Source organism: Rutilus rutilus (assembly GCF_951802725.1).
Source record: "Rutilus rutilus genome assembly, chromosome: 1".
In the NCBI taxonomy this organism is placed as follows: domain Eukaryota; kingdom Metazoa; phylum Chordata; class Actinopteri; order Cypriniformes; family Leuciscidae; genus Rutilus; species Rutilus rutilus.
The window spans coordinates 72,372,872-72,390,018 of NC_140209.1; the positions used below are offsets into that span (position 1 = coordinate 72,372,872).

Here is a 17,147-nt window from a genome sequence, read left to right on the forward strand (position 1 = left end):
ATGTGTATATTAAAATCACCAACAATTAGTACTTTATCTGCAGCCAATACTAACTCTGATAGAAAGTCCGCAAATTCTTTGATAAAGTCTGTATGGTGCCCTGGTGGCCTGTATACAGTAGCCAGCACAAATCTCAAACGTGATTTATCATTTTTACTATATATTTTTACATTAAGCACTAACACTTCAAAAGAATTATATTCGAAACTTGATTTCTTAGTGGTTTTGAAAATATTACTATAAATTACAGCAACACCACCCCCTTTGCGTTTCAGACGGGGTTCATGTTTATAACAGTAATCTTGCGGGGTGGACTCATTTAAAGTAATGTAATCGTTTGGTTTTAGCCAGGTTTCTGTCAAACACAGCACATCTAGGTTATTATCTGAAATCATATCATTAACAATGAGTGCTTTTGAAGTAAGCGATCGAATATTCAGCAACCCAAGCTTTATCATTTGCTCATCTGTATTATAGCTGTTTTTTATTTGTTGAACATCAATTAAATTTTTAACCTTAGATAGGTTTAAACATTTTTTGGATTTCCAAAATCGGGGAACAGACACAGTCTCTATATGATGATAGCTAGGTGAAAGAGGCTCTATGTGATGGGATTTATCTGACCTGGGTGACGCGAGGCCGCTAGCAGACGGTTGGTTTGTTGTAAATAAATAGACCTTTAAAAGTCATCTCTCTCTCTCTCTCTCTCTCTCTCTCTCTCTCTCTCTCTCTCTCTCTCTCTCTCTCTATGTTTTCGGTGCTGATGCAGTGCTGATTCAGATGACCAGCAAAAGTAATTATTATGAGTATGTCAAATATTGCAATGAGACATTTTAATTTTTTATTAATAAACAAGTGTTTTCTGTGTCGGCTGCAAAGATGAAGTTGACGATATTGACTCGCGATCTTCGCAGTAGTGAACGCGCCGGAGAGAAATGCACATTTCATACGGATTACATAGTTTTATGTTGTTTTGAATGGTTCTGTTTAAAAGTAGAGATTTCTGTAGATAATAGATATATTTCTTTTTTTTTTTTTTTTAGGTGTGTGAGGCGAGTAGGCTACCTTATACGCTGAGTTTCGGTTCATGGATGATAGCTTAAGCTCCAGTTCAGGCGCTGGCGCCTCCGTGTCGTGATTATCTATTGTCTGCTATATTTACTTTTTATTTATTAAATCTAGGAAATTGGATAATGAAACACTGATTAAAATTAAGATACAATTAATACAAAACGAAATTCGCTTTAACCCCCTGAGGTCGGCGGTATCGCCGGCGATACCAGCTCGCTTTTTTTTTATCAGTGTAAAAGAAACTCATAAATACTCTGTTGACTTTGATTTACCATAGGAGTTTCATACATCAATCGATTCTGTTAAATGTGTATTATTTTTCTGTATACTCACAATAAAAACAAAGTGTTGTGCTTTTCGCCAAATTAAGAAAAATAATCACGGAGCGAGTTCTGCCTTCTCTCTGTCCGTGTAGTCCATTCTGAAACGCGTCCGAAAATGAATCATAACTCAGCGAATACTTCTCACACAGACACGTGATATATGTCTTTATGAAGCTTGAAATCTCTTCTTTTAAATGAAGTAATTAATAAAAAAAACAAATGTTTTCAACTCATGTAATCCGTTTGAAAGCAAGGAGAGGTACCGTTTTTTCCTTCTGCCTAATTATCTCTATAATGAACTGAGGCCTCCCCGCCCCCGGCGCTATTGACATGGTAAATAGTTTAGGTGATCTATGCTTCGCACCCGCCCCCCGATCAATGCCTTGAAAACACGAAGTTTCATCAGATCAGATTCACTGATAGTTCATCGCGTTTAGAGAGGATGGCGCGTTTCTCCGGTAAAGACGCTCTTCAGATGATTCTGGACAGCGAGGAATAACTCACCTTGGCTTTTCCTCAGAGGAAGATTGTAACTCAGACGAACGGCAGCATGTTCAAGAGCGAATTGATCACGCCGAGTAAACACCGAGTTTTCACGTGAGTAAATACGTGAACTCAAGTGGTCTAGTGGTAGAACATTTGCCTAGCGTGTCAGAGGTTCTGAGTTCGAATCCGCACTCATATAGTTTTTTTTTTTTTTGTCAAATCAGATTATGTTTATCAGTGGTTGTATATCAGGCAGAGACATGCTTGTGTGTATTTTATTTTGTAATTTCACTGGAACGAAAAGAGAGTCTCCACAACGGATTGAAGCGCGCGTCCGAGTGAAGACTGCGCGAGCCTAAAACAAACACAGTATCCGCGTCTGACTCGCGGGAATCCACGGCGCAAACCTGTGAGGGGCTGTGTTTTCTCGAGCCCCATATCAGCTCGAGAAAACACAAGTTTATTCAGATCATTACTTGTTTACACCGTCTCGCAGCGCTGTGAGGAATAATAATAATAATGGAAAATGTCCCTCAAAAGGTAGATGTAAACAAACTATTAAAAGGTAAATATAATTTTTTTTTTCTTTAAATAATTTTTATTGTGTTTTATTAGTAACAAATTTGGGGAGAGGATAAATATTCCAAAACTGAAAATACAGTATGAGAATTTACTGCACAATTACTAGACATGTTTACCTTGGATATTATACAATTTACAAGCACAATTTGTGAAAAAAAAAATGTATATAAAAAATATAAATAAAATTTATTTTTGTGTATAAATATATACACATATATATGTGTGTGTGTATGCACATATATATATTTGTATAAGCAACGTATTAAACTGCAAATTAGCATTTATATTCCTTATAATAAAAATGAAAGACCTATGTTACAGACATATGAAAGACAACATTTTGTTGATTAGTTTTGGATAGATTATACATTTTTACTGTAAAATATCTGCCACCTCAAATAAGCTTTTATTTGCCAATTTTTTTGTCAAAAATAATCAAATAATCAATCAAATCCTTAACTTTGAAATATGTATGATAAAATGTATACTTTAGTTTGTACAAAGAAAGATTACACTTGAATTGTTGTTTATTTAAATATTTACAAGGTAGATGTAAACAAACTATTAAAAGGTAAATATAAGCCTTTTCTTTAAATAATTTTTATTGTGTTTTATTAGTGACAAATTTGGGGAGAGGATAAATATTCCAAAACTGAAAATACAGTATGAGAATTAACTGCACAATTACATGTTTTCCTTGGCTATTATAGGCCAAATTGCAAGCACAATATGTGGAAAAATAAAAAAGAATTGAGATGCTTCCAACTGTTGCTCTTGCATTCTTGTGGCTCAGTGACTCACCTGAATGAATGGCTCATTAAGTATGCGGTCCTCAGGTGTGAACCACTACATATGCATGATCGTCGACGCCCACTCGAATATTGCCTTTCCAAACAGAAAGTGCTTTGCAAAATTCAAATCAATGTATTGTGTTATGTGAAGGATTAGGCAGGGTGATTTTCACATAATTTTGAAGAAAAAACACTAGGCGATGACATCCATTAGACAAAAGTCTTATTGGCACATATTTAGTGTGTGTTTTGTGGTCTTATTTCAGAAACTTTAGTTTTTAGTTTTTTCAATAACCACGCATAAACATTATTCTCTCAAAAATGCAGACATGTACATTCTTGTTGCTCACATATTATGGTAGCCCTGTTTGTGCTAAATAGTGTGTAATTTTTTTTTGCCATTACTATGTTTATAAGCAACTGAAAAAAGCACAAATGTCAGGGCATGTCAGAACATCTCAAGGACCCCAAAAACACCTCAGACCCCAGAGGGTTAAAGAAAGGCTTTGTGCTTTCTGTTTGAGGTCTCTGTGAAAGTTTTAAAGCAGTCTTATAGCCTGGATTTATGGCTCGCAATATATAGCGTTGGGAAAAAAAATATCGCAATGTAATTTTTTCCCAATATCGTGCAGCCCTAATTTAAAGTGTGATGTCTGTGCTTGGAGGCTTTCAAATATTCATGTTAACAGACATTAGCACTCTAAAGTTCTCTGAAGTGTGGCTGAAAAAGCCAAGTAAAACTTTAAATAACCATTGAATCAAATTAAAATTTTATTCTTATCTGTGAAATAAGCATGTAACCCGTTTCAACTCCACCACTCAAAGAATAGTTAAATTGTTCGCCAAATTTGTTGCTTCATACCCCTCTGACACTGGGTAGTTGCGCCCCTGGTCTCACTCATCCTTGCAAAGCTGCTTCAGCTCAGTGACATTTGTAGACTTTCCAACATGAGCTGTGTTTCAAGTCCTTCCACAGCATTTTAATGGAATTGAAGTCTGGACTTTATTGGGCCATTCCCAAACTTTAATTTTCTAATTTTCCGACCATTTTCCGATCATAGACTTTCAGAGTTGTACAGTTTTAGTTAATTGCAATCTTGAAAGGGATGTTGACGTCTAACATATTAAAGTTGAGCCTTTTGTTTGCCTCCATATTCAATTGTCAGTTTTTGCAACTGACTTTCAATACATTTGTATAAAGAATAAATTAAATTCAGTTTAAGGATTTATATTGTTCAGGATTAACTGATTAATCAGCTGAATGTTTTCCTCTCTGTTCTAGACTCTCTAACTGCAGTGTGACAGAAGAAGGTTATAAAGCTCTGGCTTCAGCTCTGAGATCAAACCCTTCACACCTGATAGAGCTGGATCTCACAGGAAATTATCCTGGACAATCAGGAGTGAAGGAGCTCAATGATCCAGGCTGTCAACTGAAGACACTGAGGTGAGACGGGATCAAATAATTAACTAAATTAGCTATATGCAGGCTAAATATTCATAACCAATATATTATTTTAGTTATATAATAAGCTGTACAATTTGTTGCATCAGAATGATCAAGATCAGATCAGATGCTGCAGGTTCTGTCATGATGATGATAACCGTCAACACAGTTTAGTTGTGATACGAACTACAGGTCAAATAGACATTATGGGTCAGTAAATGTGTGCTGACATTCAGGAGTATACCTTGATAATTAACAATAATAGTTTTCCATCAAGCCCAGATTCACTGCATCTCTCTGCACCAGGTCTATGAATCTCCAGATGTTCTCAAACATGCAGTTTCACAAGCCAGTTTTCTCTGTGCTGACGTTTCTCACTCCTCCTGCTTTACAGAAAGATCTTAATTTCACACTTTGTATTCATACTGAAAATCATGATCTAGTGAGCTTTTGCCCTTTTGCTCTGTGAGACCTTTCTGTTCTTATGCTTATGTTTGCTTTAGGACTGAGTGTTGCTCTAGTTTCTTTTAAATATATATTTATTTGTGTATTTAAATGTTTAAAGAAAAATTTGACATCTAAATAACTAACTTAAGCTTGTCTTTAAAACAATAATTACGTTTTTTTATCGTATCAATCATTTTTTGTAATGCAGTGGACATTTAGTTGATACCTGAATTGCCTCTTCTGCAGGTTTGTGAGTCCTGCTGCAGAGGAAGCCTGTCAGTATGTGAATAGAGTTGTGGGTATTAACCCGTTACTCCAGAGAGAGCTGAATCTGAGTGGACATGAACTAGGAGACACACGAGTGAATCAGATCGCTGCTCTACTGCAGGATAAACACTGTCAACTCAACACACTGACGTGAGTATTGCTCATTTATTTATTATATTACTTTTAAGCATTTTTTCCCTCAGTCACACAGAGCCAGAACAATTTAAAGTAATAAAATTAAACAGTCAATTAAACTATTAAGCTGCAACCCCCCTTTTGAAAAATCCCCAGAATGTCAAATGATTATGGCACTTTTTCATGTGTTCCCTATATGGACTAAAACTGCGTCCGAAATCGCGTACTATGGGAGTAGGTACTACATTTAAATTAGAACGTACTTTGCGACCGTTAAAAAAGTACGCTCTATATACTGTAGTATGAATACGGGTAGTATGAATGGAGTCTGGACGTACTGGTATTACGGCTGGTATTGTCACGTAACATGCGCGGTCACATCAGCGCGAAAATTTTAAGAGCACATTCCACTGACTGCACCAACTTAGACTAATGTTTTTAGTTCTTCTTTCCGCTTTCATCTGCGTTTTTACGTCGTTCGTGCTCACAATTCAGAGGAGTCGTCGGTCAGCTGCTCGCAGATCACGCCTTTGTCGAGAGCTTTTGTGTAATTTCTCAAATAAGTTAAATATCATTTAGCCAGTACATTTTACCTAAAAAAAAACAAGAAAAAAAAACACACACACATAAACCTGTGAACAATGACAGATGTTGATTTTTGGTAAGGAAAAAGTAATTTATTTGCTTGTGATATTACCATCAATGAATAAACATGAATGAATCAATAGTATGCGTGTGTGTATCTCTGTTGATTCATTCATGGATGGCAATATCACAAGCAGTGTGTGTGTGTGTGTGTGTATATATATATATATATATATATATTAGGGGTGTCGCAATATACCGGTATTGACGATAATCGTGATATTCAAAGCATGAAATATCGACATCGTGTTAATTTAGAGCAATACAATATACCGGTATTGGCGATATTGGCGTTTTCTAGACGCAGCGCTCGTCCGCGCCCGCGCAGCTAGAGTGAAACACTCTGTCCACACCCGAAAAAAGTAAGCTGAGCTCGCCAGTATTAACAACAGAGTTCTTCGGCTTCAAAGAAAACAGCACCTTAGAGGTGGTCGCACACCGGACGAGAAGCGCAGCGCCACGTCTTTAAAATTCGAACACATTCTGTATGAGTGTACACACACCGGACGAGAAGCACAGCGCGGTTCTATTCTGCGTCTGTCCGCGTCGCCCAGCAACGGCTCAGGACCTTGTTCAAAATCCTGCCGCGACACAGAGCGCAGAAAAAAGTGTTCAGATCACAGACTCAGCAACTATTGTATTTAATTGTACAGTATAATCATAACATAGTACAGACATTATCTCAATTCCATAATGTCCTTAAACATAATGATATTGCTGGCCATAAACTGAGAAAGTGCGTGTCCGGTGTGCAATACCTCGAGTTGTCATAGACGCGACGCGGCTATTATTTTACTAGTCATCATGGAATGGGAAACGTGACATTAACTGTTAACAGGGGGTTTCTGTGTTCATATATTTAATAAAGGGTGATTATTAAAATTAAGAACCCCGTTTTCTTTACTCATCTTATTTTTGTATTTGTATTTGCACTTGATTTTTTTATTCAAATCTGCTATCTGCATGACTTTATTGGCGCCAGTGCAACAACAGGTTTAAGAGCTTTTCAGTTCTTCTTCAGGAAACCTTCAGACAGTGTTTGGCTTCAGTTTGAAACCAGATAAACTTCACATGCTTGTCTTCCTTCACATAAATTTGCCATAGATTCTATAGATATCGCGATATATCGATATCGTGAATTCTTTTGGCCACAATAACCGTGGTGTGAAAAATCTAACATCGTGACAGCCCTAATATATATATATATATATACATACATGTAGGGTAACACACTGAGGTCAGATACAATACACACATATACACACACACATTCATATATTTGTGTATACATGAAGACTTCAGATGTAAAAGAAAAAAAAATTCTTCTTAAATGAGTATTTTTATCAAGCTTGTATATTTAGGTTCAGTAATTTCACTTTAATGACAATTAATAGGTCCTTTTCATTGCCATTAAAGTGAAATAACTGAACATAAACATACAAGCTTGATAAAAATGATCAAACTAGTAGAAAATTTCAGATGGCACTTAGAGGCTTTTACATCTTAAGTATTCATATATGTGTGTGTGTGTGTGTGTATATATATATATATATATATATATATACACACACACACACACACACACATAAGAAATGGATCATATACATATAATACATACATGCATATTATATATGTATTATATACATACATAATATGCATACTAAACAAAAAAACTATAAACACGTTTACAGATTGTGAGCCCTACAATCTACTGCGCCAATTCTTCATCTATATTTTAAAGATGGAGCTGACCTCCACCCCGACCTCCGACTTTCACGGTAGTCCATCCAGTCACTGATTGTGACCATGGGTGGAAAAAAAGCACATCGAGGTGCTGGTGTTCTAGCTACATTTCACATATTTGAGCTTTTTTTTTTTACAAATTATTTACTTTTAATTTGGGTAGGAAAAATTCAAGTGGAAATCCAAAAAATACTATCTTGTAAACATGCTTTTAAAGAAACAGATTTTGAATTATTTTAAAGTGATGCCCTACAAATGAGATTGTTAGTAAGAAAGTCCCTTTAGATCTTTTAGAAACCTGTGAAGGTTACCTTACTGAAGCTGCTGACGTTCACTTTCTTCCCTCAAGACGACGTTTTAAAACTTTTGCTTTTGGTGGTGCTTTAAGCTCTATTATACTACTTTGTGCCAAAGTTTTGTGATTTTGTTTTAAGCTTTGTATTCTGTATCCATTTAAAAGTTAAATAATATACAAAAATAAAGCAAATACATTTTAAAGGTGTCTGGAGTGTGTGGGTATTTCTCTATAGTGCGGCACTCATATTTTTCAGATATACCTGCAATTTGCTAGTTTCAAAAACCATCTGGAATCTGCCACAAAATAAGTGCACACACAACACCCTTTACAAATATTAATTACTCAATTCCACATATTAAACACTTTACAACTGACAATCTAACTACTGTAAATCCCTGGGAATTAAGTGTTTTGTAATAAAACTTGCTAAAACAGCATGACAAGATGAACTTACTAACAAATAAATGGAAAGAGAGTGTGTAACATTTGTTTTCTTTATTATTATTATTAATTTTTTAGCAATTATTTCTAAAAGCTGAAGGAATCTTTCCTCTCTCTGGCCTCCTGTTCTCGTCTCTCCTCATGCTCTCGTCGCTCTTTCTTTTCTTTCCTCTCTTTCATTAGCCACTCTCCACTCTATAAGAACACAGGTGTGTTCATCAGCCCCTGCAAAATCAACACAGCATTTAACATAAGTGATGAACCATGGTCAATCTATATTATTATATTAATATTAATGTTACATGGATAAGTTGAGGAACACTTGATAACAGTAGCTTGCTACGTAGCCAACACATATTACATATCAACACTGGTAAAGGAGAAATAAAATCGCTGTAAAATAAAAGTTTTGTAACTATTATTTAACTGAGAAACAACGTCGTTGTTTAAATAAAACAATGTTAACTAGCTGACAGGCATTAGCTCGCTCTGTTCGGTAATAATAATGATAAAATTGTCAATTTTGCAGCCAATTCACAAAATTGTACCCTCGATTTACATTATTTAAACTTTTAACAAGTCAATCGTTTACTTATGATGGTAAACGAATACAATTTAACCACAAAGAAACAATAAGTGTTTTGTAAAGTATTTACACTTGAAAACAGCCGCGTCTCCATTTTCTGCCATTTTCGAATATAACGATGACAACTCCTCTCCCGTGGCATCATGGGATAGTAAAGTGTCCATCATATGCGCACTTCAGAATCTGGCCGGAAGTAGTAGGTCATCCGGGTACTTTTCGCCTACTGTTTTTCGAATTCTGTGATTTCGGACATACTACTCTGCTCGCATACTGTTTTTCGCATACTATATAGTAGGGAAGTATTCGATTGGGCGCAGCTTAAATGTGCATAGGGCGCCCTCAGGCTGCTGGTATGGATTGAAAACACAGTACATCAGAGTATCCAGCGCTCATAATGATTACATCGACGCATTTGGGTATAAATTCAATAAATATTATTCCTGTCTACAGAAATCTGATGTAAACCTATGAGAATATATCAATATTTCTCCAAATCTGCACATTTTTGAGCTAAAAGCCCTGAGGGACGTTGTTTTGTCAAGAGTTGTCATGACGACAGCACAGGAGTTTTTCTCTGAATGGGAGCGGCTGATGCTCATAATTCATATTAAAGGTATCGACGTATTTTTTCATTACATAACTCCTGATACAAGACATAACTGTCACTATGAGTTTCTCAGAATACAATAGAAGTCAAATACTGAAACTTGAGTCTTGTATCTTTTTAATGATATATAGTTTGTCAAGGTAATAACATTAAATCTGATAGTAACTATTTCAAAAAAAAAAAAAAAAAAACGCTTCAGTGTGCCGGTGCACTGGCAAAGGTTAAGAGGTTAATAACACAAAATTAAAAAGGTGATATCAAGCTTTAAATATTTGATTAAGACAGACAGTTTGATCATGGGTCAATAATTATATCAGTTTCTGTAGAGGCAGAACAATGTTTAATTTCTGACATCAGGATCAGAACTGTTCATAACTGCTTTCAATTTAATCTTTGTATTTCACAAATATCGAATTTTGGTGCAACATATACTGTAACTTGTGAAAACCGAATAAGTGCATTTTAAAAGTCTGTGATCAGTATCTGCCTGTAATAAGATCCACTGAAGGTAAGTTGACTGAACGCTAGTGATGGGCGCTTTCGAAACACACTTCATGAAGCTGTGAAACCTTTACGAATCTTTTGTTTCGGATCAGTGGTTCGGAGTGTGTATCAAACTGCCAAAGTCACATGATTTCAGTAAACAAGGCTTCGTTACGTCATAACTTTCAAAACTTTTAAAAATGTCAATGGTTCACCACTGGGGGGCGATGATCTCTGTGAACCCATGAATCATGCAGATTCACTGAGATTGAACAAGTGTTTGTGGGTTTTACCTGATCTCTGATCAGTTTTATACATTTGTAGACATTTTAATTAGACATTAGTATAATTAAAAGCAATAATAGTAGTTAATAGTCTCTTATTGGCCTGTTTAGCTGAGCCATCCATAAAATACACTGACACTGCCTCACGGTGCAGCACTAAAACAGATGAACTACCTTTTACAAAACTTGTTTGATTGTCTTCTGCTTAAGGAAATACTTTTATTCCTTAATTTGATCATGCTAGTTTATACAGTTATTCTTTGTTCATGTTAGTTCACAGGGGATTTACTAATGCTAACAGAAAACTTTTGTATTAAAAAAATGTATTAGTAAATGTTTAAACTTAAGGTTATTAAATGCTGTATAGTATTGTCCATCATTGGTTCATGTTAACTAATGTAGTTAATGTTAACAAATGAAACCTTACTATAAAGTTTTAGCAAGTAGACAATGTGTCTGAAAACAACCGACATAAACACATTTGACCCAGTGAGCAAACCAAGGGTGACATTGACATGAAAGAACCTTAAAAATGAAATGAAATGAATGTGTAAACATGAATACATCAACAATTTCAACCCTTTTGTATTGTTACAATGTTGGTAGTATATTTAAATGAACAATGTGTAGTCTTTCTCCATGTTACCTTTACCTTGATATCCCTGTTTATTTGTCAGCAAAAGTCTGCTGGATGAAGATGAACACGTTAGTTGATCATCATAGATCTGAGTCATTTTCTCTTTCTGTCTTCAGTCTGAATAGATGCAGTATTACAGAGAAACAGAGTCTTATCCTGACTTCAGCTCTGAAATCAAACCCGTCACACCTGAGAGAGCTGAACCTGAGCTGGAATACACCAGGAGACTCAGGAGTGAAGCACTTATGTGCCGTACTGAAGGATTCACACTGTAAACTGGAGAGATTGAGGTCAGTCACATTCACATACAAGAATCAAAATGCTTAATCACTTCAACAGTTTAAACTAAAACACTTTAACATTGTATTTGTGCAAACTTAGTATTTTGTGATCTGGTCAAATAAAGATGAAGATCTCTCTTCCTCTCTCTGTTTTATTTGCTTATGAAGATGATGTGACTTTACAGAATAAAGAGTTTTCTTCTGTCTTATTTTCTTCTCTCTCTCTGCTAATGTAGTTTAAGCTGCTGTGATATGACAGATGAAGGTTGTTCTGATGTGACTTCAGCTCTGAAATCAAACCCATCACACCTGAGAGAGCTGAACCTGAACTGGAATAAACTAGGAGACTCTGGAGTGAAAAACCTCAGTGATCTACTGATGAACCCACAATTCAAGCTGGAGAAACTACAGTTAGTATCATTATACTGTACAGCAATTACAGTGTGACTGAAGTTTATTTATTTGAAGACAGCAGGGCTTATGTTTCATTGTTTATAGCAGTGCACTTTCTGGGTTTCCCCTATTGCTCACAGGGGGTTAAAGTGGGATGTGAGTGTGCCGTACGGACTCTTATTCTGGCTGTACTGAAGACGAAGCGGTTTGACCAATCAGATGAAAGGGGCATTTCAGCGCCGCCCACATGTGCAAACGAAATACCAAAGCCATAAACCAATTTGTAAACCACAAATGAAAAATTACTCACATGCTCACAGGGGGTTAAAGTGGGATGTTCACATTATATTTGTGTAAAATTCTTCACATTCATGATTTGTTTGTAAGATAATCTCTCTTCCTCTGTTTGTGTCTTTCTAGTCTACGGGACTGTGGCATTACAGATGTTTCTTCTCTAACTCAGTCTTTGACTAACTCAAAAGCACTGCAGTTTCTAAAAGAGCTTGATCTGAGATTCAATAAGATAGGAGACTCACAGCAGCGACTCAGAGACGAGCTACGAGACTCAAACTGTGTCCTGAGGTGAGGAAACATCACTGAGATGTTAAAGAGATCTTCATTTACCTCTGATATGTGAACAAACCTTTCAAACATTCGTGAAAGGAAATTATCATTAAGCTTTATTGCAACAAAGGGTTTGTGTGAGAACAAAATGTGAAGTTATTGAAATGTTTAACACAAAGGAGGAAAGAGAACAAAAGCTCACTGTCACAGCTTTATACATTGTCGTAGAAATTTTAAACTGTATATTAAACTAACCATGTTTCTAACATCTAACCTTATTTAACATCTAACATCTGAACAGGATGTACTGTACGAAACCAATGGAAAACTCGTGTCTTTGAGTGTGTGCATATGTGTGTAAAAATAACATAGTTTGGGAAATGAAACTAGACAGTCTGTTAGAATCTTGTGATTAACAAATGAAGTCATCATTAAAACAAAGTTTGCTTTACCTAGTAACAGAGGGGTTTGCATATGAAGAACCAATCAAATAATGGGGAAATTATGTAATGCAGCCTGACATTTATGCCATACCTCGATTCTATAAAAACTGTTGTATCTGTGTTTTACGGTGGGATTTCTCAATGGAATTTGTCTGAGATCCTCCGGCCTTGATTCTTCTTGGGAGAGTTTCTCTGAGAACTGCTCGAAGACTCTCCCGGCCATTATTAAAGCATTTAAAGGACATTTGCTGAAAGTCTGTCTGTTAATTTCTGCTTAAACTGGTCAGTTTAGGGAAGCAAGTTAGTTAGAAACTCGGCCAGTTGTCGACTGAAGACGCAAAGAGCTGGAGTATAAAGGTTATTAAGTGTCGATTGTAGACGCAACAGTTTTATTTATTAAGTGTCGATTTGTAGACGCTAGATAGTCGGGATTTAGGAAAAAATCCACTACAACATCAACACCTGCTTTATTAACAGTAGAAGTGAATCATTTCAGTGTGAAAACAGACTTGGTCAGATTGTAGGAAAACGCTGCACTCCTGCTAAAATCAGTGCAGTTTCAGCTTCAGCTCACAGCGTCCAGCTCACATGAGAAATGTCTCTGTCTCTAGTGTGTTTTTACTGTGACAACTTTACACTTACTTTACTCTCAGTTATTTACTAAGAGCCTACAAACATGTTTAAACTAGAGGACAAACGGCTTTAACTAAAGGTTTGTGTTTGAACTCAAAATAACATTTGTATTTGCTCCCTGTGGTTTATTCCATACGCCGTACACTCATTAGTTTCTCCTTTACAGAGACTCAATAGGAGTCGCACCGACACACACACACACACATATGAACATGATTCATGCTTTACATCTATTATATTTAAAAACACAAATATCTATCCAAGATCATGTATTGTCAGTAATTAATCTGATTACAGGAATTCAATTTAACTTATTTTTACAAAAAAAAAAAAAAAACAGTAATTGAAATATAATAATTTGCACTTTGTTCCACTGAACTCTGATTGTTTTCTCTTCTGTTCCACTTTACAGAGTAGATGAAGATCGATCACCAAACATCCCTGATAAAGATCGATCACCAAACATCCCTGATAAAGGTCGATCACCAAACATCCCTGATGAAGATCGATCACCAAACATCCCTGATAAAGGTCGATCACCAAACATCCCTGATGAAGATCGATCACCAAACATCCCTGATAAAGATCGATCACCAAACTTCCCTGATAAAGATCGATCACCAAACTCTGACAGATGTGTTATATCGTAGTGTGAAATGATCATGAGAGGAGCAGAAACCATCAGGTGATCCACAGAAGAGTCTCACTACTGTCTATGAGGAGAAATACATGTGTAAATGTGTAAATAAAAATATTATTTATAGATTTTTTTTGTGTGTAAAATCTATGTTTTGGAATACATTCATACTTCACATTTGTGACTCTGATCTGTTATATATATGTATGTGTGTGTGTATATATATATATATATATATATATATATATTTTTTTTTTTTTATATATATATATTTTTTATATATTGTTTTATATTATGTTGTGTATTTTTTTTGGTGAGATATGTCCTCTATATTTATCTAACAATTTCTTCTCTCTTGTGACTATTCTACATTACGTAATCAGGTGATTGTCACATGACTAACTAACTGTTGTGTAAAAGGACTGTGAGTGTGTTTGCTACACCCTGGCTGTGTTCGAAACCGCATATTCACTGAGTAGGCACTTAATTTCAATAAGTACTTGCTTAACGAGCGCTAAAAGAGTAGGTACTATATAGCCTGATCGCGTTAAGTATGAATGCGAGCCGTACATCATCCGCCATGTTGAGGTTATCATGTGACCTACAACGTTATCACAAGCACAACAACTTAAAAGATATGATCACCAGCTTTAATTCATCAATCTGTAAATATCCTGATATTGATTAAACTTGCTCATTTTGTGGTTTTGTTGAAGAATCAAGTGCCCATTTATTTTGTGATTGTAGTTTAACCAATACATTTAGGGTTGATTTAAGTTCTTATATTTTAACCCTATAATGTGACCCACAGTTTTATCCTTAAAGATGTTATTTTTTATTACGAAAACCCAAAATCATCATCTCTTGAATATGTTGTTAATTTCTTTATTTTATATGCAAAATGTTTCACCCACAAGCAAAAGTGGCTTAAATCTCATTTATGTTTAACTCGTTTCATCCCTCAGGTTTATAAATAATAAACTTTTTTTTATGTATTATGATCAATTATTCAAATATTTAACCTTGTAATTGTGCTTTTCTCCCTGTGTATATAATCTCATTCTATGATAAACGCAAACCCATGATATTTATGTTTTCGTATTTTGTTTTGTTTATTGTCATTATGATTGTTAATTGTTAAAGAACTGGAATCTTTCCCTGATCTTGTATGTAACTATAAGTTATGAGTGACAGGTGCACTAACACTTCATAACATCAGTAACTCGACAGCCTAGAGCAGTTCTCCTCAGCGTGTGTAATGTGTGTAATGTCTGCACAGAGGAGACGGACGGCTGCTCCAAGATCTCGCCTTTGGAGAAAACTGCTGATTTTATACTCCAAAAATGTAAATATCCCTCCTTAAAAATAAAGATTACCCCAGAAAAAAATTGCATTGCTAGCCCACCCCAACACTTACACACAATTATAATGATAAATGCTGACCAATACTAAATTATATTAGTTTTTTAACTGACAATTATATATTTCAGTAAAAGAAACAAAATGTCATTTGTTTTGTCATGTGACAGATATGCATAAATACACACTAAATAAATGCAGTGAACACGTCTCAATTTTCAGTCTAGCAATGAATTAATGCATATATTAATGACATAATTTTATTTTATTTACTGACAATAAGAAACATGAATAAATGAGTAAAAGTGACCATCACAATAAACAAATGCAAGTCAACAACACACCAAAAAAAGCTTTATTCAAACTTATTGTTCTAGCAATCACATATGTCCAGGCGGTGAACCCCACATCTCACTGCCATCTCAACACAGCGGTTCTCATTCTGTGTGTTTATTCTGATGAATCAGATGACCACCGTTCCCACCTTCACCTGTCTCTGCCGTCCATCATGTCCCTCATCACTGCAGTCAGACTCAACAACACACAGTCCTGTGAGTGAAGCATAGTAGAGCGAGTCTTTAACACGCTGAACACACACTGATGCTTTATAGAGTCTGAACTGAACCTGTGAGACTCAACAACACACACTCCTGTGAGAGAAGCATAGTAGAGCGAGTCTTTAACACGCTGAACACACACTGATGCTTTATAGAGTCTGAACTGAACCTGTGAGACTCAACAACACACACTCCTGTGAGAGAAGCATAGTAGAGCGAGTCTTTAACATGCTGAACACACACTGATGCTTTATAGAGTCTGAACTGAACCTGTGAGACTCAACAACACACACTCCTGTGAGAGAAGCATAGTAGAGCGAGTCTTTAACACGCTGAACACACACTGATGCTTTATAGAGTCTGAACTGAACCTGTGAGACTCAACAACACACACTCCTGTGAGAGAAGCATAGTAGAGCGAGTCTTTAACATGCTGAACACACACTGATGTTCCCTTTCGTCCTGGGAACTCCAACGTGTCGTCGGGGGAGTTCCCTGACGAATTGGGATCACGCTAGGGAGACCAATTGCCTACGAGTGAATTAAAACGAGCCAATGAAATTGGCATGCAGGATTTGCATTCCGCAGCCCGCCTACCAGCGCGGGTATAAAAAGGCGGAAGCAACGCATGCATAGTGCTTTTTGCTTCGGAGCCGACCGATTGTGTCCTCTCTGAGTGAATGAGCTTTAAGATTGTATTTATCTTACGCTCTACGAGTCTGCTGTTTCGGGAAGGGATCTCTCTCTGTTTTGGCGTGACGGCGTTTCAGCGACCGCGCGATTTCTTGTCTGCCGGCTGCGTCTACACACTGTTCATTCAAAAGCTGTTTTCACAGCTGGTAAACGGTTGAGTGCGCACAGCGGGCTTGCAGTTTCCCCGCTGTGTTGCCGCGTTGGGTCCCTGTGTGCTTCAGCACAATAGAGAGAGTACTTTCTTCCTGAAAGAGCAACACGAGTGAAGATCGCGTCCTTTTCAGGATGACGTTTCACTCGTGTGTTTCTGGATGCGA

The 17,147-nt window shown here is 36.3% G+C and overlaps 1 protein-coding gene across 1 annotated transcript in view; it reads left to right on the forward strand.

Moving 5' to 3' along the window:
• Positions 1 to 17,147, forward strand: part of LOC311305794 (uncharacterized protein) — a 1,216,100-nt gene that overhangs the window by 381,806 nt on the left and 817,147 nt on the right. The window contains exons 25-28 of the mRNA XM_084433664.1: positions 4,536 to 4,697; positions 5,391 to 5,561; positions 11,387 to 11,560; positions 11,788 to 11,961. Coding sequence (XP_084289790.1) covers positions 4,536 to 4,697; positions 5,391 to 5,561; positions 11,387 to 11,560; positions 11,788 to 11,961 — 681 coding nt within the window. The remainder of the gene's footprint in view (positions 1 to 4,535; positions 4,698 to 5,390; positions 5,562 to 11,386; positions 11,561 to 11,787; positions 11,962 to 17,147) is intronic.